Source organism: Ischnura elegans, chromosome 7 (genome assembly GCF_921293095.1).
Source record: "Ischnura elegans chromosome 7, ioIscEleg1.1, whole genome shotgun sequence".
Classification (NCBI taxonomy): Eukaryota; Metazoa; Arthropoda; class Insecta; order Odonata; family Coenagrionidae; genus Ischnura; species Ischnura elegans.
The window spans coordinates 47,191,515-47,213,812 of record NC_060252.1 but is presented as its reverse complement, the minus strand read 5'-3'; the positions used below and the strand labels follow the sequence as shown (position 1 = coordinate 47,213,812).

General features: G+C 36.5%; 1 protein-coding gene across 4 annotated transcripts in view; it reads right to left on the bottom strand.

Moving 5' to 3' along the window:
• Positions 1–22,298, bottom strand: part of LOC124162275 — a 452,031-nt gene that overhangs the window by 50,665 nt on the left and 379,068 nt on the right. For 3 of the 4 annotated variants that reach the window (XM_046538753.1, XM_046538752.1, XM_046538755.1), the window contains one exon: positions 1,016–1,355. In XM_046538753.1, the coding sequence (XP_046394709.1) occupies positions 1,016–1,346 (331 nt within the window). In that variant the 5' untranslated portion in view covers positions 1,347–1,355. Of the gene's footprint in view, positions 1–1,015; positions 1,356–4,105; positions 4,267–22,298 lie in introns of those variants that run through there. The other variant, XM_046538754.1, reaches the window with a different exon arrangement.

Below are 22,298 nucleotides of genomic sequence, written 5' to 3'. Positions count from 1 at the left end.
TGGATCCCAATTATGCTTACACCTTAACTATGTACAAATTGATTTTCTTCTACATGGGACCAAAATTGTATACTATCCTACCTAATACAATTAAATTAAAGAAAGTAAATTCCCGGAAAAATAAGTGGTAAATACATAAGGTTGATAAAAATTGTAATAATTATGAAAATAACTTTTGATGATTACGTTGACGAAACGTTATTTTAAAGGATCTGTATATGTATTGTGTATTTTATGCTTAGCTTCACATGTGTTATACGTTATATATATTGTATTTTATTTTAGTCACCACAGTTTTGAATTTTTACGCACAAAATTCCCTTCAATGTTTTTCTTTAGGTAATGAGTCTTTCGGTTATAAGTTTTTTTTTATTTCCGCATTTAAAAATTTTGACGTTAGCCTAGATACCGCCTAATTGCTTCACAGGTTACCTTACTTCCCTGGATGGAAATAATTACCTGTATGTAATGTGTGTGGAAGAAAATACATGCTATTACTATTTTATCCCAAAGTGTATTATAATACAGCAAAAAACCAACATGAAACTAAGATACTTATCATAAAAATGAGGAGTTGAAGCATTTTTTTCTGATTAAAAAAACTCAGTATTAAAATTAAGTATTATTATTAAAGTTAAGTATGTCTAATTAAAAAAGTTAGTGGGCCATCGGGAGATCAAGGTGATATATTCCTTAGAAAATGCAACACATAAGGGTTACATATATACGAACTAAATTTTTTAGGCCTTCCTTGTATAATTCCATTTTAAGTTAGGAAAATAATAAACTTTGATTTCTTCAACTTAAGCATTAATTGTCGACAAGTTATTATACACAGTATCATTTTCAAGACTAGTGGTGAAAATATGTTTTGTAGCACTAGCCTTGAAAATCATAGAGTTTATCGAAACAAGTCGACGATTAAAAGTTAAGTTGTAAAAAGTAAAGTTCGCTATTTTTCCTAACTTAATATATGTACTTAAGTTAATGGATGAAAATATTGGCGGGAACTCACGTTTGATGACGAGGTTCTTGCTCTCCGCTTCCAGCTGTATCCTCGAATATCCTTCGGCTTGAGGCACTTCGGGCGTTGGTTCTGCAATCTCCGACGAGAGGGCGTCGACCAGCGACGGCTTCTTCGGTCTCGCCTCGACGCGTACGGGCGAACAGCAGCTCGACTTCCGGCTGCCGGACGAGGACTTCCGCTTGGCGTGGTGAACGGAGTTGGCCAGGGGCGGCGACATGTCAAGGGTCACGTGACGTCGGTATCCGGGCGACCGTGTATACAGGAGCGTCGCCTCCGTCGCCATCTTGTCCTCTCTAGCAGCTGACGGTGTCATACACATTCACGGACGCTAAAAATATAAAATTGATAAAAATTATAAGTTAATGAAAACCTTATTAATCACTGCAAAATTCACGCAATAAATATTGTTCACAACGAAAGGGCAAACCTCTGTACTTTCCTCAGAAATTTCTTTAGACCGAATTACGAGTTTCACAGCCCTTCGTCATAATTAGTGATGAGCGGAACTGTGATTCTCCGATCACTTCGTTACCTGTGACTGCTACTCATCAGTAACGGTGATTCTTAACTGTGATTGCGATCACCGAGGTGAATCACTCTTAGAAGTCAGCGGTGATTTGTGGCGCTGTAATGCCTGCTACTTTGCCCAATTCCAAGGAATGAGCTCTCCTTAATAGGAACGAATAAACTCATAGAAAATTGTAAAATTAGGCAAAATATTTTTTTGAGGGAATAGTTCTGATTCCGAGGTTATATTACAATAATTAAGTAAATTTGATGTGGTAAAATAATTGATAAGGGGCAATCATTTTTTAAACATATTTATAATCAAACCATCATAATTCATAGCTGTAGCTGTATATTTCGTACAGAATGTCTTATTTATCATAAAAGATGAATAAGACATCCATATATTACTATTGGTAGCATCATGGTAGCTTCCGAAGCTAACTTCACCGTATTCACGGTCGCAGTGATTTCGAGCATTTGGTGATTTAGTCATCGGCAGTGATCGGCTACTTCTCTTCAATCACAGGTGGCGATATATCGCATATCACTTGGTAGCAGCCAGAGCTATCTTCACCAAATCCAGTGATCGAATCACCGATCACAGTGATTTCGAACATTGAATCACCGACAGTGACTGCTACTTTTCAGTATCGGTGATTCAATCACAGTTAGCGATATATCGCTCATCACTAGTCATAATAATGCGCACTGCCCTAGTCATTATGTTGCAAAGTACTGAAACAAGTTGTGTGATCTAAATTACATTGCCGTGGAAAATTGAAACTTCAATTTTTTCACTATGAATTCTCCATATTTTCACCAATTCAAACCTGAATTCATCAATTTGATTCACCAATTCCAATATATTTTATCTCCAGGTAAAAGTATTTTATTCTAAAATATAAATTTATTGTAATCAAACAATTTGTGATTCTTTGTAATTCCGATTATCTTTGCCATACCGGTTTCAGCATCTTTCGCGCCATTTTGGCTCGAATAGGCTGACACTGGTGAAGTGCTTTTTGAACCACAACTTTGAAATGGCAAGGTGCAAAATTTTGGCGATGGCTAATTCCACCTGGTAAATTCCCCGTGCATTTTTTTGAAAGTGAAAGTTTTTAATCTTTATCATCGGAGAGCTTCTTTTTATTGCTATTTGAAATCAATTGATTTGACCAATTACTCTGAAGACTGATTACCCACTCAGTGCTTCTTAAAAGTACTTCAGTGCAGATATTGAATTGGAAAGATTAATGTAGACCCCATCTCACACGTAACCACAGGAGTGTGTACTTCACACAATAGGGTAAAATAGCCAATTAATTTCTCTGGGCAACCTAAGGAAATTCCATCGCTACCCTACAACGTAAGGGTCCGTTTCACAATTTGAGGGTAAAGCTCGCCTCAGCTTACCACAGGGAGATGAATATAAAAAAAACGAGGGTAGCCAGGTGTTCCCTTCCAGGATCACAGCCTGGCACAGGGGTAATTTTCACTGAGTGATTCCCAAAATTTCACCCGGGATATGAACCTCTGATCAATGCCAAAAACTCTTACTTGCCTCGTAGGACGTTGGATACCAGAGAAAAAATGAAATTAACTTTGTAATTGGTTGTACGTTGCATAAAAAGGGTGATAAATGTAAAAAATATATCTCTATTATATCAGAGTTCATTGATTAAAAATTCCATCTTTTTTCTTAGATATGAAGGCCTTTAACGAGGGCATATAATATGCCAAATTGATTATTATCGGTACAGGATGATAACGTGAGTCGTAACGAACACGTAGGGAAAGATCAAAACTCCGTAGTAAGCAGGCCGAAAACACTAGTGATTACACTTCATTGCATATAAAATTATTCAAATACTTTGCTTGAATAATTTCCTTCTAAATTTTATTACCAGAGGCGTAAAAGTATTCACAAAAATTTGGTTAACTTAAAGCTTGAAACTGTGTTCTTATCACTTTATCAAATTTTGTCGATTTGGAGTCACTATTTACTTATTGTGTTTGCCATGATGAAAATTACTTATCATTTAGAAATTCTGGCAATCTCTGCTTGTCATAAGGTTAATTTATTGGCAATATCAAAATTATTGTGAGACATCTAAATCATAATTTTTTCAAGTCAATCTAATTTTTCAATATACTAAAATAAAATCCACTATTGAAGTGAAAGATAGGTGCACTTTTCCACAATAAATTAATGCGTACTACGCGTTTTGGCTCACAGAGCCATCATCTGGTACAAGACATTGTAGTACATGAGTAAATCACATTTATAAACCAGATGATAGCTCTGTGAGCCAAAACGCGCCGTACACATTAAATAATTGGGGAAAAGTGCAACTATCTTTCATTTCAATATGTCGAACTGCAACTATATCACGCCTGAATCGGTTGAACTGATAAAATCCACAGCTATAAGGTAAATGGATATACATTGGTTATAGATATGCCATGAGTATATAGCGGAGTAAATAACTATATGACTAAATTTCTATCCAAAAGGCCATTCCACAAAATATTCCACAATGCTGCGAACAAACGGATTCATGAGCTCACCGAAATCAATTGCCATAGTCAATGTCCACGAGGATAATTTCAAGAAGAATGCCCTCGACGCTCACAACAAAATGTCCTCCCTATGACATAGATATCCAGATGACACGTTCGTCATGTGACCTTATGGCAGGGACCACATCAGCTCAAAAATTTCTACACATGAACTTGCATATTGCCACGCAATTCACTATGGAGATGGAGGAAGATAAACAACTCGTCCCATTCCCTTGTGGTCCGCCTCACGATTCAAGCGCCTCAGGTTTCACAGGCAGTGAACTTCAGAAGCTTGGGCCCGGAAGCGAGAATAATTGGCTTAGTTTGATAGCTCCAAACGCTGCAGCATTTCGGTGGAGGGTTTGGAGCGGCTGCAATATTTAGTTTGCCCTCGTTCGAGAAATTGCTCTAATTCTCTGTGTAATTATCACAATCACAATGTGTTCGTAAGATAAATAAATAACTCAATGGAGTTGAAAGCTGAGAAATATGTATCAAGTCTATTAAGTAATTCAAAGTAACGGAGAAGAAAATAGAAATAATTGTTAATGATGGCTGGGTTAACGAAGGCGCTTCTTATGGGGAAAAGAAGAGTACAATCGTGTCTTGAAAGGTAAGTTTCCCAAAAATGTTTACAAAGAAATGTTTACTTTCAACAACTCCTTAGCAACCCAAGTCGAAAGGCCCGCTGTTCCAAAATGTGCTTGAAGGACTCTTGCGAAAAGAAATGAAGCGAACTGACCCTTGCAGCGGTGGTGCTTCAATAGGTTTAAAGCGTGAGACGGACCGCGAGCCTATTAGTGATGAAAAGCAGGGACGACTGCCTTGCACAAGCAGTGTACAGAAATCCCTCTCACACTGACCGATATGTGCGAGCCGAAGAGACAGTTATCACACCATGCGTTCGAGGAACTAGTGAAAAAAATTGCCAGAAAGTTGAAAATATATGACATTATTGCCAGGTTCGATAGAGCCATATAAATCTGAGACCAACTTCCTTCAGTGAAAGACAAAGTTCACTATAACCAGCATGAGGGAACTTGTCGTGTGTCATGCTCCTGCACCAAGCCTACTTATGTAAAGTTTTGGCGCGACCGTAGTTGGACCCTGGTCGGCGCACGATAAACGTTTTGAAAAATATGTAAAATTACTGCAAAAATACAATTTAAATACACAATTTTATTTGTACTTACACCAAAAATAAATAATTAATAAGAAATTTATAATTTTACAGAAAAAAACCAGTTAATTTGACTTCGGTTTTGGACGATGAAACCCTCTTTCATACACCAATCTAACACATACTTTTGACCGTATGCAGGCAACAATGCGAAATATCCGCTAGAATACTTCACCTTTTTCAAAAAGCAATCATCCAAATTCTTCTTATAATCCACAGATTCCATCGAAATCATGCTCGAACGTTTTATAAATGGGTCACATCGATAATAAATCCGGGATTTATTGAAAAAAATGAAGTAATCATAACGCGCGGCGCCAATGGGCGAATAAGAGGTTCCAACTCCGGTTCACATAGAATTTTTCAATATACTAGAATAAAATCCACTGTTGTAAGGTAAATATTAGACATTGGCTATAGATAGACTATGGGGACATAGCAGAGTGAATAACTATATGAATTTCTGGCCACAAGGCCACCTTCAGGAAACATATAGATCCTTAAGGTGCGCCTGCAGTAACACCTAGCAGGGAGGGGATGTCAAAAACAGTGTTTTAGGAATTTTAGGCAAGCGGGGAAGTGATGGAAAAATAATAGCATTAATGGATAAAAAAGGGGAATATCCATTATTGTGAATTGTAAAAAGAAGCCCAATTAGGGAACAGTAACAGATATTCGTGATTCACAAAATGCTCCACGTAAGCCTGCTTTAACAGACAGAACTCTTTAGTAATAAAAATAATAAAATAATAATAACAATGACGGTACTAATAATCTCTTCGGAGGGAGTGTTACTAAATAGGTTCTAAAAATAAATTGAAGACCCGAGAGTTCAAAGACACCTCATAAACCTCGGGCAAGAAGCTGTTTTAATACAGACTTGCCAGATTAAAAAAAAAACGTCATGGGCCCGGTATGATCGAACAGTGTAGGATAGGGTGAAATCTCTTTCTTCGCCTTTAGGATAGGAGAATATTTCCATTTGGTGAAAATCAGGTGGGAAAGTGTAAAAATCGAAAATTGTAATAATATCTATATACATAGGACCTAAAATCATTCTTTTTATTTTTCATTTCATCCCCGGCCCCAGGAAAATTTCGTTCTCATTTTTGATTCCCTCACTCTCCTATCTTATCACTACTTTTACAAGTAGAGGTGTGCACGAGGCGAATAAATCATTTTCGAGTCTTTCGTGAGTGCAAGCCTCGCAGAATGCACTTACCTTCGCAAAGGATATTTGTGGCTGTGGGCGAACTTCTTGAAGAAGCCGCGCCAGTTCGCTCGCGGCACGGAGGTCGAGATTGAAATCAAAGTGAGGCCTGCATAATTCAACGCCAAGTCTGTTTACCCAAGGCTATAACGTTTCACAAGTTATTTCGGCGCGAAGAGCCGGATCGTTTATCTCAGCCGATGCACCCATGCAGCTTGGGAGAAATTCCGCTCAGGACAAAGCAGTTTTTCCATTCCCTTGGATCTCGAAGACGCAAAGAGGCCTTGCTATAGAAAATCCACAGACAAGCTATTGAGGCAACGTGATATCAAGCCCTAGGCATCCGAGCACGATCATTTATGAAGAAAATGACTTTAAGCCCTATTCTTCAGAACAAAAAAGCTCCATTAAACATGTCACCAAAATTTATTTAACTGGAAAATCATCGTGCGATGACTTTTGCAGGTAATCTCAATTTCCTCGGGGAAATGTATCGTTTTGATTACTTCTCGTCACTACTTTCTTTACCTTACTGGGTAGATCACAACTTGATACAGCGGGTAAAATATATCGTATTTTTTCGAACAAAAGGATAAATTGTTAAATTAAAGACAAAATATACATGCAAATTTCGTATTTTTAGAACGCTAAAACAGTTTGGCCAAAATTACCCCATGAAGCTAACAAAAAATGGATTTCTCGTAGAACAATATACAAGTACAGGCACAAATTATACCATCTGTTGCTCATATTAAAGATGCGTAGATGAAACCGAGTTTTATGCTCGTTAATAATGGTTTGAAGAGTTTCGAAAGGAAAACCAATATGCCTTCTTAGATGTATATGGAAAGAGGGATGCGGTATTTTTTTCATTCGCCGCTCTGACCGTTAGGCAAAGGGGATGACTGAGTTGGTCGGCAGGAAGGAAGCACTTTCATGAGAGACTCGAAGATTCAGGCACCCCAATTCCCACGCTGAAAACCACTGCATCCCCGATGCTCACTCAGAACAACAATTCCAGCCCTACTCCAAAAACCTTACCGCTTGGTCCAACGGTCTTAAAATCATGTCTTTTCTTCACTCTTCCCCGCAAAAGAAAGCAATTACCTTACTGGCCTCGGTGGTGGCGGGATTAAGCCCTCGCCAGCCGAGCCAAAGTTTGCAGGTTCGAGTCCCGCCTAGTATATATATATATATAATTAAGGGGTAAACAGCTTAAGTTTAGTTTAAGAGAATCTTGGACGTTTAGGGGTTAAGCAGGGATGGCAAGTGAAACGAAACCAAAATGTTTTGTTTCCACCCGAAGGGAAACGAAAATACGAGGCCTAGGTTTAAACACAACATTTATAAACAAACAGCCGTATAGATCCTTGATTAAAAGTTTCGCTAAGGAAAACTTTCCTGCTAAAGACGTGATGGTCTAGAAGGTTTGTTCTGTGAAATTAAAAATACACGTTTTTAGCAGGGATGGAAAGTGAAACGAAACGAAAATGTTTCTTTTCCAGCCGGAGGGAAACGAAAATACGAGTTTATGTTTAGTTTCGCTTCCGCACGAAATTAAAATCACTCACGAGTTTAGTTAAGATCCGGTACGAAACTTTACTCCCGGGGACGAAACTAAATTAATCGAAAATCCGCTGCTCTAGTTAAGTTTCGATCTTAGAAGTTGAGTAGAGGGTGATAAGAGGGAATAATTTCTACCCATTATGTTTGGCATAGGGGGACGTGTAGAGAGGTTAAGACATCGAGCTTAAAAATTGAATGGCCAGTTTGCGTTCACCGTTCTCCCGTTAGTGGTAAAAATATGAGTTCCCCATACATCTAATGGCGGTAGGCCGAACCTCTACTTCATTAAACCATACTTCGTACTCGGTGTGTGGATCGAAACTAAACAACCCGAAGGTGAAGCACGTGGTACCTCCGGTGCGAAACATTATCTACCTTTCGTTTCGTTCCAGAGTTTTAGCTAAGTTTTGACCCGAAGTAGTTTTGACTCCGATAATGTTTCGACCCTCCACGAGTTTATATCCATTCCGTTCCTACATTTCGCTCCGGGAAACTATTGAAATTTTACTGGAGTTCACTTTTGTTTAGTTTCTATTGCTATCCCTGGTCTTAAGTTCAACAACTCCAATAAATCTCCCGAAAGGAGCCTAATTTTCTTCCTAGGCACAGCACTAAATTGCATCTCCAGCTATCCTTGTCCGCGGAAATGGTTTCACAACCGATTTGAAATGGCCTTGAGTGCTCTTGTCCTGGGAATGCGAGTTCTGATTCGAAAGACAACTCGATGAGAAGCACTCAGGGTCAGCAGATGTTCCCGACCCTTTCATCCCACTTCTCACCAGTATCTTGCAATCTCCTTCCACTGCCCGAGTTCCTCAACATATCCCCACCAAATTCCTGCGCTCATCGGAGGAGAATCCCATAAAAGGGATGGATGTGAGAGAAATAATAGCCTCTAAAAAAAAGCGAGGACACAATCCTGCCTCGTTCTACCGCTTCAATATCTGAAGGAACCGTTAAATGCTGCAAAAGTTGTCGACTCTTTCCAACATAACTAAAATCATTTTATATCCAAAGCAAAATAACCCATTCCAGTAATATTTTGACTTTTAATTTTAACTAATTACTCATTTTAAAACTTACGATCCAATTATGAAATGGTCAGCTTAGGAAGAGCAGACTGTCGTGGACATTTGTCTGAACAATATAAAATACACGAAAAAAATGCTACGGCTTAATTTTCAGATTTGAAATACTTGTGAATATTAAAATCTTTCAATTTGATACACCCTGAAAATATTAAGCAAAAGTTTAAATGGGACCAAAAAAGACTAGTCAAGCGGGAAGAATGCGACCTCTAAGTATGATAGCCTGTAAAAACGTGGTGAATGTGATTTTCAAGAAAATTACACAACATACTCCTTTAATAGTACCTCAAAGGGTATTTAGTAAAGTCAGAAAAAATAGGCATCCCTTTCAATATATTATTCAATTATATTATTAAATTTTATTCAGAAATGAGCATTTTTTCCGAGTTTTTATGGCTATACTTCTGTACGCATTCTAACATTGAAGGAAAAGTTTCTAGAAATATAATGCATTAATTTTATTTTTATGTAATTCCAACTCTCTAAATAAAGGTATATTAGTAAAAATGCCTAAAATATCACTACGCATACCCTTTCATTCATCGTAAGGACGTAGGTCCGAAAAATGAATTACTAATACTTCAACATGTGCGCTGCAAATAAAGTCAAATCACACGAGTTAAATGAATGTGACTACGGATGTCTAAAATAGATATGGAATTTTAATTAACGCTCTTAAAATTACTAAAGCGACCAACTTACAAAGCAAGTTTGTCATTAAATTATTTTATTCTGTATAACTTTATCGAGGGAAACTGAAACTAATGGGCACGATCTTGATAGCGAATTATATAATTGGGAATTCAGTGAGTTAATGTATAATGATATTGTGATGAATAAGTTATTTTGAAAATGTTTTTACGCAATATTGATATATTCTTTAGATAAAATTTACACCTACATAATAAGCAATAAAAATTAGTGAAGGATCTAAGGTTTTCCCGGCGAATAGACCGGAGGAAGAGTTCTCGGGTTTCCAGCCGGGTCCAGGGGTTTTTCAGCACCGACGCGACGTTTCGAGGGCGAAGTCTGCCATCGTCTTCAGGGTGAATGAGGACGATGGCAGACTTCGCCCGCGAAACGTCGGTGCTGAAAAACCCCTGGACTCGGCTGGAAAAGCGGAGAACTCTTCCTCCAATAAAAAGTGGTACTTACTGACTTGAAATGTAAAAAAACATTTCATTCATTTACGGGATGCCCAAATTACCTCTTTTTTGTGCATAATAAAAGCACAAGAAAACGAAATTTTTAAGTTTAAAGTAAATGACATCAAAAGTAATGCACGGACCATTTGAAAATATGTCGTCCATAGCAATTGTTTGAAAGACAGCAAAATGTTTTCATGAGTTACCGAGGTTTAAAATAATGTAAGGCTCCCGTAAAAAAACATTTAAAAAAATGCACAAGGACCAATTTGCATTAAGAAGAGAATGCTATGAGACTTAATTTTTAACATTGCTTCAGTCTTATCGGATATAAAATGAGGATTTATCGTATCAATCAAACGAGATATCATTGCGAAAACAAACGCGAGCAAAATGGATAGTATTCTCCTAATAGCAATTAATTTTGGCCAAATTGTGATTGAGAATCGATATTGGATTAAATAAGCTCAAACAAGACTCTACACTCGAAAAAAGCTATTACGATGATTAAAAAGGTCATATCTGCGAAAATAAATGACGAATATATGGTATCTCGTATTAATTCAGTTAAATCTATTCCATTTGATAACGCGGCCTCTGACACTGGCAACGCAGAGATATTAAGCCATATGTAACATTACCACAGAAATAGACCGTAATTGACCAAAGGAGCTTTTGTATACGACAAATGCACAGAAAACATTTGTCTCCAAGGAAGCACGAAAAACAATTTTTTGAAACCTGTGGCAGAGAATACGATAAAGAGTCCTCAATATTTATTACATTAGGCATGGATACGGAAAACATGCTTCTTTACCTCTACGATGGCCTCGGACGAAAGGAAGCGATAAATAAGAAATCACAAATTCCTTTTAGAGCAATAGCAATCCGTTATGTTTTCCTCGTTTCTATAGATCGCCAAGCAGATCGTGCCACGCAATACACGAAAAACATTCGTAACCTTTGCCTTTTCCTCCTCTTAGTAAAACGTGGAGAGAAAACTTCCGTCTGAAATTCAAATGAGGACAACAGTATATTCAATGGAAAAGTAATTTCAACGTTGGAATATGTTCGGAGCCCACATTTCTAAAAATTTCAGCACCCCAATAATGACCAATTCCTGCAAAACCATATGCGGTATTTTTTCCCTAAGTTTCCGATTACAAATTTAAAAAAAGCCTAAGCGGTCGAAAAAATTTCAATTAGATATTTAGCACAGGTAAATCAATAATTTAATGTTTGTTCCCCTCTTAATTTTACAGCGCAAAGCGCAGTATTAATTAATCAAATCATATTCAAAATGAAAGAAAAAAATTAACGGAATTTGCGCTTTTCCACTGATATTCAATGTTCATAATTATTTTTGGAAAACTAACTTTGATCACGAGCGAGAGATTACATTTTGAAAATTAATTTATTTTCTTCTTATCTTGACCTCGTTTAATTCATGGTAAAAGCTTAATAACGAATTAAATAATTATTAATTCCTTACTTAAGCTTCAGGAATTTGGTAATAGCTTAGTAACGTAATACCAATAAATATGTGCAAAAATAAATGTATGTCAAAAATTTTGTGTATTCTGTTTTTATGTATATATTTTTTTAAATTATATTAATGTAAAAAAACTCTTTCGTAACATTTATTTATGTAAAAATACTGTGCATCATTGTATTATATATCGTTCTCATGTTTTCTTTCAAAGCCCTGATGATAGTTCAAAATGACAATTAAACTGAAACGTTGGCTAAAACTTTTTTCATCACATACATTTGACCTATACTCCGAGAACTATTTTACCATGAATTTTGAAAATTGAGAAAATAATGAGTGATTATGTTTATGTATAGAAAGACTATTTACAGTTTAACTAAGGAACATTTCGGAATAACCACGGGACATACGATTAATACTTACAAATTATTGGAAAATTAATTGATGGGATGTTACAGAGGAAAGTGTGAGGATTCACGAGAGGGTAATTTTGTAACTCTGAGCAGCAACACCACCCTAAATTACATTCGAAATAAAAATGTGAGGAAAATTTGAATACATATTAGGGATAATCAAGTGGTATTTATTTCCTTTCCTTACCCGAATTTTGACCTCCATCGCATAAAAACCATTTAATACTCCATCAAAAACAACAAAGAACAGAACGGACATGGTCGTTTCACACGCCATCAAAAGAGGAAAAAAACATTATTTTTAATATCCTACGGTCGAGTCACAGCACTCAAGAGAGAAAGCATCTTTCGGTTCACACACTGATCCTGGACGGTTTTATCACTCGACGAGATGCTTTTCACACAAACGACTTACCTATCGATTTAACCATTCGCCTCCCTGGCCGCAGCCTGGGCTTTTCAAGAAGCAAGAGCCATGGGAACGGAGCAAATGACTGGTAGAACTCGGTGCAAATAAAAAAGGCACCTACCCGTGGGAATAAGGGCAGATAGAACATAAAATATAAAATTCTTATTGCATTTTTTCTCCACATTTAAACTCATGGCACGCAGAGGTTAGGGGTAAACAAGGTATTAAAAGAACAATGCTTTCTCTATTTTATGACAAAAAGCGAGGGAAATTGTAAATGATGCGCGGTTTGTCATTTTTTTCTCAAGCAATTGAACCCATCAAGTACAAGACAAGGACAAGCCTTAGGATGTCGGATATTTTCTTTAAAAATAGGAAATTTTTTTTCCAATTTTCCAAATAATCTTATCGAAGATTACTGTACATACTGGTATTAAAAATTTTTAGTTGCATAACTACCCGCGAGTTGAGCATTAATGATGCGTAATGACAAGAGTAATGATGTGTAACGCAGTTGCATCAAAATTAAATTAATAGAGTAACAAACCATACATATCTGCAATAGCTAATGTATACTGCTTACTGAATTAATTATTTAATTCTATCTATTTTATTTTTGAAATCATATTTAAATTGTGATCATAGAATGCCTGAATTGATAATTAAGAATGCTGAACATATTAGGAATTCCGTAACTTAGTAGCCCATCACTTAATTTATTTCAGCATTTACTTTACAGCAGGAGATTTTTTATATTTCATCCCCATAGTTTTATCCCACCCGTCCCACCCGTAAATTTTGCAATACCTTTAGGCATGTGTTTATATCATCTAAAGTTTACCAGGATATGTCATGGGGAAAGATGTTAATAAATTCCCAATATTTACTCGTAAAGTGTATTTTTGTTCAAATTTGGTAAGTGTAACTCCAGTTTGCCTTGATTATTACTCGAAATCCCGGCCAAGCGTCATAATTCAGTAGCTAGCTCAATAACTTTAGGTTGCCATGGCTAATTAATAAGTGAAATATAAAATAATTAGTTTTGGAATGGGAGCATTATTTTTAGGGACATGGTTATTTTTATTTCACTTTAAACATTTGCATATTTACATGGTCCATTTCAAAAATTATGGAAACAAATGTAAAAACTGAATAAAATATTTTAATTATCCTTCGCTGCAAATGTTGATTAGAAGACTAATTTACATTTTATATTATATTATTTTTCATGCACTGAAATAAATTTTGATTACACTCAGTCCTTTATATCCTTTAAACTACGAGTATAATTTGTATTCACAATAACTTCATCAATTTCAAAATTCTGAGCCCAAATTATCATATTCTGCCTGTATAAACACTTGTTTATCAATTTGCTCTGTTGCGTTCCGATCCGTAAAAGTTTATATGGTGTTTTTGTATATGCCTGTACATGTATGTACGACTCGTTAATAAATACAAGCTCTCTACATCATTTTGAAGTACCTGAAAATCCTGGTGATATTAATTAGTTATTCCTGCGTAATTTGGGAATTAAAACTTGTTTTTTATTTTATTTCGACAGAGAAATTTACGATGCTGTCCAATAAAGGTAGATATATGTTTTAGGCTTATCGTAATGAATCAAGTCCTCTCTATGCTTATCTGCTTTTCGTATTATGTAGTATGCCAAGGGAGTAGGTAGGTACTCTTCTCTTCCGGTTAAACACTATTGGCTCAAAATCGTATGTCATTTGAATTATTGCTTACTTAACACTGATGTTTGCTCCATGCCTTTGATGGTATCAATATTATAGAGATAATCTCTTATAAATACGTATAGTGAAGTTAAAAGGGATTAATGGACCTTCATTAAATGTTGTAAAAGATTATAATGAATACGTAAGTTGTCAATTCAAACTCTTAGTTATTACTGACGTCTTGTAATTAAAAAGGACACATTGGTATCAACAACTCGTTACAGAGACCTGTAGGTGACTGCGTGATGCATAATATCCTTGTATGTTTATTTATTCCTACGAAAAGTCATACTATCAATTGTGATTGGAGATATTCTCTGTTTTCAATAGAGTACACGCTGGTACCTAAAATAAGAACAATTCTAACCCACATTTGATGAAATAGTGTATTCTTTGGCGCATTAGAATAGTGGTATTGCTTTGAGTGTCGCACAAATGTAATTATTTTTTCGATTTTGAGCTATTTCATCCATCTTTCTCGCATTTACGGCATTTTTCCAATAATATATGAATATAAGATAGAATTTAGAGGGATATGTTCAGGGGGGATAATTTTGTAGAGTATTTTTTGCAGCGATGGTAATAAAAAAAGACAACATTTGCAAAGAATATTATTTGGAGCCAACTTCGCCGAGAGAAAGATAAGTTATGAAGCGCCAGAAATGTAATTGTTCTGCTATGAAACATATATCACAACTAACAGGTATTCGGGAAAACTAGGGGAGTATGGTTTGAAAATTTTCTTGGAATGGTGATATAGGCAAAATCATAGGTTGATTTTGGGAGACATTCTAAAAACTCTGAAAGTACATCGAAAATAAATGTGGACAGAAGTGAAAAATTTGTATTGATATTATATTTTACAGAATATAGCGAAGAACTGATGTATCTCCTCACTGAAACGTAATTCAAAGCAGGCAGCACTATCGTATGAATTTCTTTAGGTCCTTGGATCAGCAGCGACAATGGTGTAAATGTATTAATTTGTATTGAATTTATTTTCATTGAATTTAATCATGTAGCTTACGTACGACAGATGAAATGTTTATGCGTATTCATTTATATGTTTTATTTTTCTCACTCCCTATCCCTCAATGGACGTATCAGAGGGAGTTCCTTGCCTCAGCTAAATATTACTCTTATGTTCCAATCTTCTGAAGTGTTATAAGGGCCCTTTGATCAAAGCAGCAATAATAGCTTTCAGAAATTAATATCTTGAGCCAAGTAGAAAGGGCTGTTTTCATTTCTCAAGATCTCTAAAGAAAACTTTAGCATTCCTAACGGAGATTAAATTTCTTAGAGACGCTTCGTCCAAGGAGCAAAATATTCAATTTCATAACCGTGAAATATTTTTTAAAAGAGATGATAGAAAAGCGATTTTTATTTCCAGCATGCTGTAAGGACTTTTTTTTAGTTAAAGTTATATTTTATATGCATGAGGTGAGGTGATAAGGGAATTGTACAAGACCCAGATTGTGGCCATTAAATTTAATGGAAAACTGACGGAATGGATGGACCTGGGCAGGGTGGTAAGGTAGCGTTGCTCTCTTTCACCCACCCTATTTAATATATACATGTATATATCTCCTCCATGTGCATATATATGTCAGTAAACCCATGAGATGGTCAGTAAACCCATGGAAAGTGAAAAAAGGATAGGAGGATGAGAGATAAAATGCTTCAGGTTTGTCGACGACAAGGTTATCCTAGTCGATGACATTCGGGCACTTCAAGGTACGATGAAAAGTTCAGAGGAGAGAATTAAATGGGATTGAAATAAATGTTGAGAAATCTACAAGTTAAGGAGATGCTTTCGGAGCCTACCAGTTGTCGCGTGACCCTCTTCGTTGTAACACTCTCCATTGCCGAACGAGGCCGTGTGGCGTACAAATCTGATAACAGTACGGGATTAAAATTAATACGGGCCTATGGGATGTTGAGAAATAAAGGTTATGAGAGTGGATGATGTCGGAAATATGAATATTAATGTCAATGTGAAAAGATAGAGTGAGTTAGAATATCGACATATCTAGAAAGCATGCTGACTTATGACTGGAGAAGTGAGACAGAGATCAAGAGAAGAATATCTATGGAAAAGGAGACTATAATTAAGAGAAAAGTGCAATGTAGTAAGATGGACCTAGAGCTGAGGTAGAAGATGGTAAAATGCTATGAGTGAAGTGTTTTGTTGCATGGATTAGAAACGTGGACCTTCGGAAGAAGAGATAAGGATGGGATCAACGCTTTTGAGATGTGAGTGTGAAGAAGGTTGGAGAGAGTGAATAAGAGTGGAATGGTATGGTATTTGGAGGAGATGACCGACAGCTTGGGTCATTTGCGCCAAGAGGGAATGGGTAGGCAAGGAAAGGTGGAGAGACACCCGGCGTCGGCATTAACGTGCTCTTAACGAAAGGCGCCAAGGGGACCACGGCTTAGCGTCCCATCCGACGGATGTAGTGTTGTCCTCGCATTGTCCCCCACAAAGCATTCAAGCAGGGATCGGGCAGTCACTGAAAATTCTCTTTCACCGCCGGGATTTCAACCCGAGCCCTCGGGGTGGGTAACCAACACTCTAGCCACCACACCAACCCGATCCCTGATAGGAGTGGATAAATTGAGGAATGAGGAGGTGCTGGAAAGAGGTGGGAAGGAAAGAACATTATTAAGAGCTATACAAAAGGGAAAGGGGCCTTGTGTGGGGCATATTTTAAGAGGGATGGAGATTGAGGGTAAAAGGAAGGTGTAAGGAAATTAAGGAGGCACGGAAAAGGAGGAGGTGGAGAAGAATTTTGTGTTTGTAATGTAACAGTGGGCAAAAAATCATTTATAATGAAATGGCGATGTGACTCCAAATATTTTCCCCAGGGAGATGATTAAAAAAAATATTTATGCCTTTTAAACCTTTACTTTCACAGCTTTCATTTTCACTCAAATTATCTGCCATACACAGAATACTATAAATTCTGTACAACTGTTTTTCTTATTGCTGAACAGCCGCATGTAAAGTTGAGGGGGGAGGGGTTCAGAAGTTTAAGCTCGTCAATTAACTACTATTACACCTCTCTGACTGAACAAGCTTTGCCTTAAAAAGATTCTACTCACCGGCTGTAAGTGATAGCTAAGAATATTTGCGTCTCCCAATTCAAAGGAGTGGAATGATAATAGTTATTGATTTGAAGCACTAAAAACTGAATTGCACAGTATAAAGAGATTTATGCCATTTTTATTTTAACATAGAGTTTTGGAATTTCAACTGTATTTTTTTCCATTGAAAATACAATTTTTTCCGAAAATTTGTATTCAGAATATGAAATTTTCCTATTTGTTATCTTGAAGAGGCGATCCACTTTTTTATACTTTTTATTGTTTCTAAACATCTGCTTAGCGCAATGGCGAGTGGCTTGAATTTTAAGGGGCTATTACTCGTGAATTCGAGGAGATGCATCAAAATAAAGGATAAAATTGGCCTAAAATAAACATCTCATCAGTATTTGTCTTAATGAATGAGATATATTGACAACCATCGATTACTCGAAAATTCGCGACTATCGATGTTTATGATTTCGTAGCTCCTCCAATCTCGTTACTTTCCCTTAACTGGAAGCATCCCAAATAACGTAAATAAAACCTTTTATACATCGTTTCAGCTTCCAATTTCTATTAGGGTTTTCTATATCTACCGTGGATGAAAAATCTTATATTATTTTCCTGCTGATAAACCTTAATTTCCTTTTGTCTCAAAAATGTTGACAGAGATTAAACACTGTTCAGAAGACGCATCCCTGACGTTCAATTAGCCGAATTTCGTTACTTTATAGATCCCTTATCAGTTTAAAACCTGCCTTATTACTTTAATGTTTCCCGGATATATACAGTACACCTATGTCTTATGTCTTATAGGGAACTTAGGAAACAGAGAAAACTATATAACTTGTACAAAAAATCCATCACGTCACGTAATAAATCGAAGGAACTTGAATCTAAAGAAAGTTACGCTGCACAACGCTCAATGACCAAGAAATCAATGCGAACGGCAATGCGAAAGTTTAAGAAAAAAGTACTCGGTGAATTACTCGAAGAAAATCCGAAATCCTTTTGGTCGTACGCGAGAGAGCTTCAGGGAAAACTTTCAACCTTAGATTCTTTATTTGATAAAGATGGTAAACTTGTCACCGAAAATATTGACAAAGCTAACACTTTAAATTCCCACTTCGAAAGTGTATACACTACTGACGATACTCAGTTCAATTTAGACATCCCCTATACTGAGGAATCGATGGAAGAAATATCTATACATCGTGATGGGATAACTAAACAACTTCAATCGATTAAGAATAGTAAATCTCCGGGTCCGGAGGGAATACCCGCGCGTGTCCTCAGGGAGTTAGCTCCACAGATCGCACCATATTTAGAGATCATATTCAAGAAGTCACTCTCCGAAGGGAAGTTACCGCCAGACTGGAAAATTGCAAGCGTTACACCCATATTCAAAAAGGGAAACAGACATGACCCAGGCAACTACCGTCCGATTTCATTAACATCGATTATAGGCAAGATACTTGAGCATATCGTCGTTAGCAATATCATGACTTTCTTGGACAGACGTAACTTCCTCCATGACTGTCAGCACGGATTCCGAAAAGGTAGATCATGCGAAACACAGCTCGCGCTCTTTCTTCACGACGTTATAAAATCTGGTGAATCGAAAAGACAAGTTGACGCACTATTTCTAGATTTTAAGAAAGCTTTCGACACTGTACTTCACAACAAACTTTTATACAAATTACAGTCATGCGGATTAAACGAGACAGTTTTAAACTGGATACGCGACTTTCTCAGAGATCTTAAACAAAAAGTTGTTCTTGACGGAATTAGCTCCGATGTTGTAAACGTTACATCAGGTGTTCCACAAGGAAGCGTAATCGGCCCCCTGTTGTTCATTATATACATTAATGATCTCTGCTCCCGCATTAGCAGTAAAATACGTTTATTTGCTGACGACGCTGTCATCTATCGCGATATTAGTGATCACTCTGACTATGAAATTCTATCATCTGACCTAAACAACGTTCATTTGTGGAGCCAAGAGTGGGGACTCCAACTTAATCTGAGCAAATGCATGGCGATACATTTCTTGCGGAATTCGTCCAACTCTAACCATGTTTATGCAGTGGATGGCATTTATGTAAAGGCAACAGACGAAGTGAAGTACCTGGGAGTTACGATAACCTCGAACCTCACGTGGGGAACACATATAAAGAATATTTGCGGCACAGCCCTAAAGAAATTAGGATTCGTCAAGCGTATTGTGGGAAGATTTTCGGATGAGTAAGTCAAAGAAAGGTGTTATTTCGCACTCGTCCGACCGCACCTTGAATATGCAGCGAGCATATGGGATCCGGTGCAGAAAGACTTAATCCGCGAACTGAATAAAATTCAAAGGAAGGCTGCGCGTTTCGTCAAAAACTGCTACGGGCGTACAGACAGTGTTACCCAGATGTTCAGCGAATTAGGCTGGGAGCCGTTGGAGACTCGGAGGCTGCGCGCTAGGCTTAGGTTGCTTGAACAATTGAGAATGGATATCTTTAAGAGCGACACTGAGAACATAATATTAGAGCCACACTATATTTCCAGGTCCGATAGATGTGATAAATTAAGAGAGATGTTTTGCCGAACGGATAGATATGCGAATTCGTTTTTCCCCCGAACCATAAAGGACTTTAATAAACGCTAGTCCCAACTTCGTTTGAGCATTTAATTTTTTTTTTGCTGTAAACGGCTGGTGTCCTGACACCCCCTGCCACACGCCTTTTAGGCGGCTTGCGGGGTATTATGTAGATGTAGATGTCAACATTTTCCTGTAACAAATATGCAAAGAATCGATGAATGACTTTAATATAATTTGTTAGCATATCCATTACATTTTCTTGTACTACATTACGCATCATTTCTCTCACCAGATTAGCAAAAGGTTTAAAAAAATCGAGCATACATAAAATATTTTGATTTTATCCAATTTCACTAATTGGTTACAGTTTATTTAGAGAATACCTTTTTCAACATTTGCCTGTGCCAAATATATAAAAATATTATATTTAACATCAATCTAGATTGTTGGCATATACATTTAATTTTATTTAAATGCAGCCTGACGCATTATTCCTCGAATTAGAATGGAAAAACATTTTTTAAAGTATTCAAAAACAATTTTGATTTTATAAAATTATACTTAATATTTTAAATTTAGATTTTAAACATTTGCCATGGAATTCAATTCGTATAATTCGTGCGATGCGATGGAGTTAAAATAGTCATAACTTTCAATGACATAAAGAGGAATTTCAATCAAATTATAGATAAAATCAGGTATTGACAATGGTCTACACTAAACATCTTGACAATTTTTGAGAAGACGTCATAAATTTTTTGCAAGTGATACGCCACGAAACAGACGGCAGAGTTGGAGTGATGAAAAATATTGGAGAAGAATTCCTTCAGCGAAAGTTGCGCATTGATGCCTCCTATCTGGCATTCTAAAATCTCCATCAAACGGAATGGTATCGTTCGTTGAAAGGTTCGCGCCTTTTTCATCATTCGATTTTTTTCAAACCGATTCATTCCATCGCAAATCAAAGAAAAAATAAAAACGAGAAATCGCCAAAAGGCTCTGCCCGAGAGAAGAACTACCAACTCTAAGATCTCCTGGATTTATTTCTTCTCCGCTTTTGTGATTGAGCTATCTCGCATGTTCCATCAACATTCTTAACTTAGATCGAAAAAGTTTGAATAATTACAAGATCGTAGAACCACAGTTATATCCTTTCGATTAATGTGTAATTGAAGTTAGCAAAGTCTTTACAACTACCAAGATTATTCATTTCTCTCTGTTTAGTGGAATATCAGGAAATCAATGATTAATCGCTCACTTAAGCTCGCTTGGAATAGGAGAATCTAGCAAAGGGCACCTTATCTCATATGTTATAAAAACATACAAATTAATTATCAAATAAAAAAAGCAATGGAACTTACTCTCGAAAGAAGAAAATCACTATAGTTATCTAATGAGATTTGCTAAAAAAAATAAAATTGAAGTTCACATAATCTCTTTGCCTAATAGTCAGCAGAATTCTACCTCCTTAAGTTTTAATGACTAATAATTTTGGAAAAAACTCCTTTGTATAGTCCCACATATATGAAATATGTGTATGAAATCCACAATTACCTTTACTTTAATTAAACTCTGTATAGAAGAAGCAAATTCCAGCAAAGTAATTTACGCAACACACATGAATGGAAAGAACTTTGCCTCATGTACAGACCATTTCAATTCCGTGTACTGTACAAATGTATAGCTAAAGTAGCTGCAGACTTCGTACTCACATGAAATCAAATTGATTTTAGAGTTATTTCTTGCTCATTCAATGCATTCCTTATGCATTTTCCTGAATAGAAAATTATTAAGGCTACAGGAAAACAAGAAAAGGTGACGAAAATGTGCGATTATTATAATCTGAAACAGTTAACATTTGAACTTAGTTAAACGAGAGCGAGCGATTCTCAACAATATGATTGCGAAATTACACTCATTTTGAGATTGTCTCAGGAAATTACGTATAACCTCATATTATTTTCCAACCTTAATTATATAACGGACTTAAAAATCCAGTATATTCAATAAAAAGTCGAAAAGGCTGAATACCCAGAAAAAACCGCTTTCGTGGTACTCGTAACTGCAAAGTGAATCCAAAAAAGTTTGCGTAACCTCAGAAACTAAGGAGTTGAATTTCCATATTTATGGACACAAAGTGCTGAAAATTCCCTCCCCCACTATCTGCTGAAGTATTGTAGATTCTTCCTGAAACGCCCTATATGAAGTGACGACACATTGAAATTACCGCATTGACGCTATTTGCAAAAATAAAGCTTTAGCATACTCTGGCATCAGGTACCATTATGA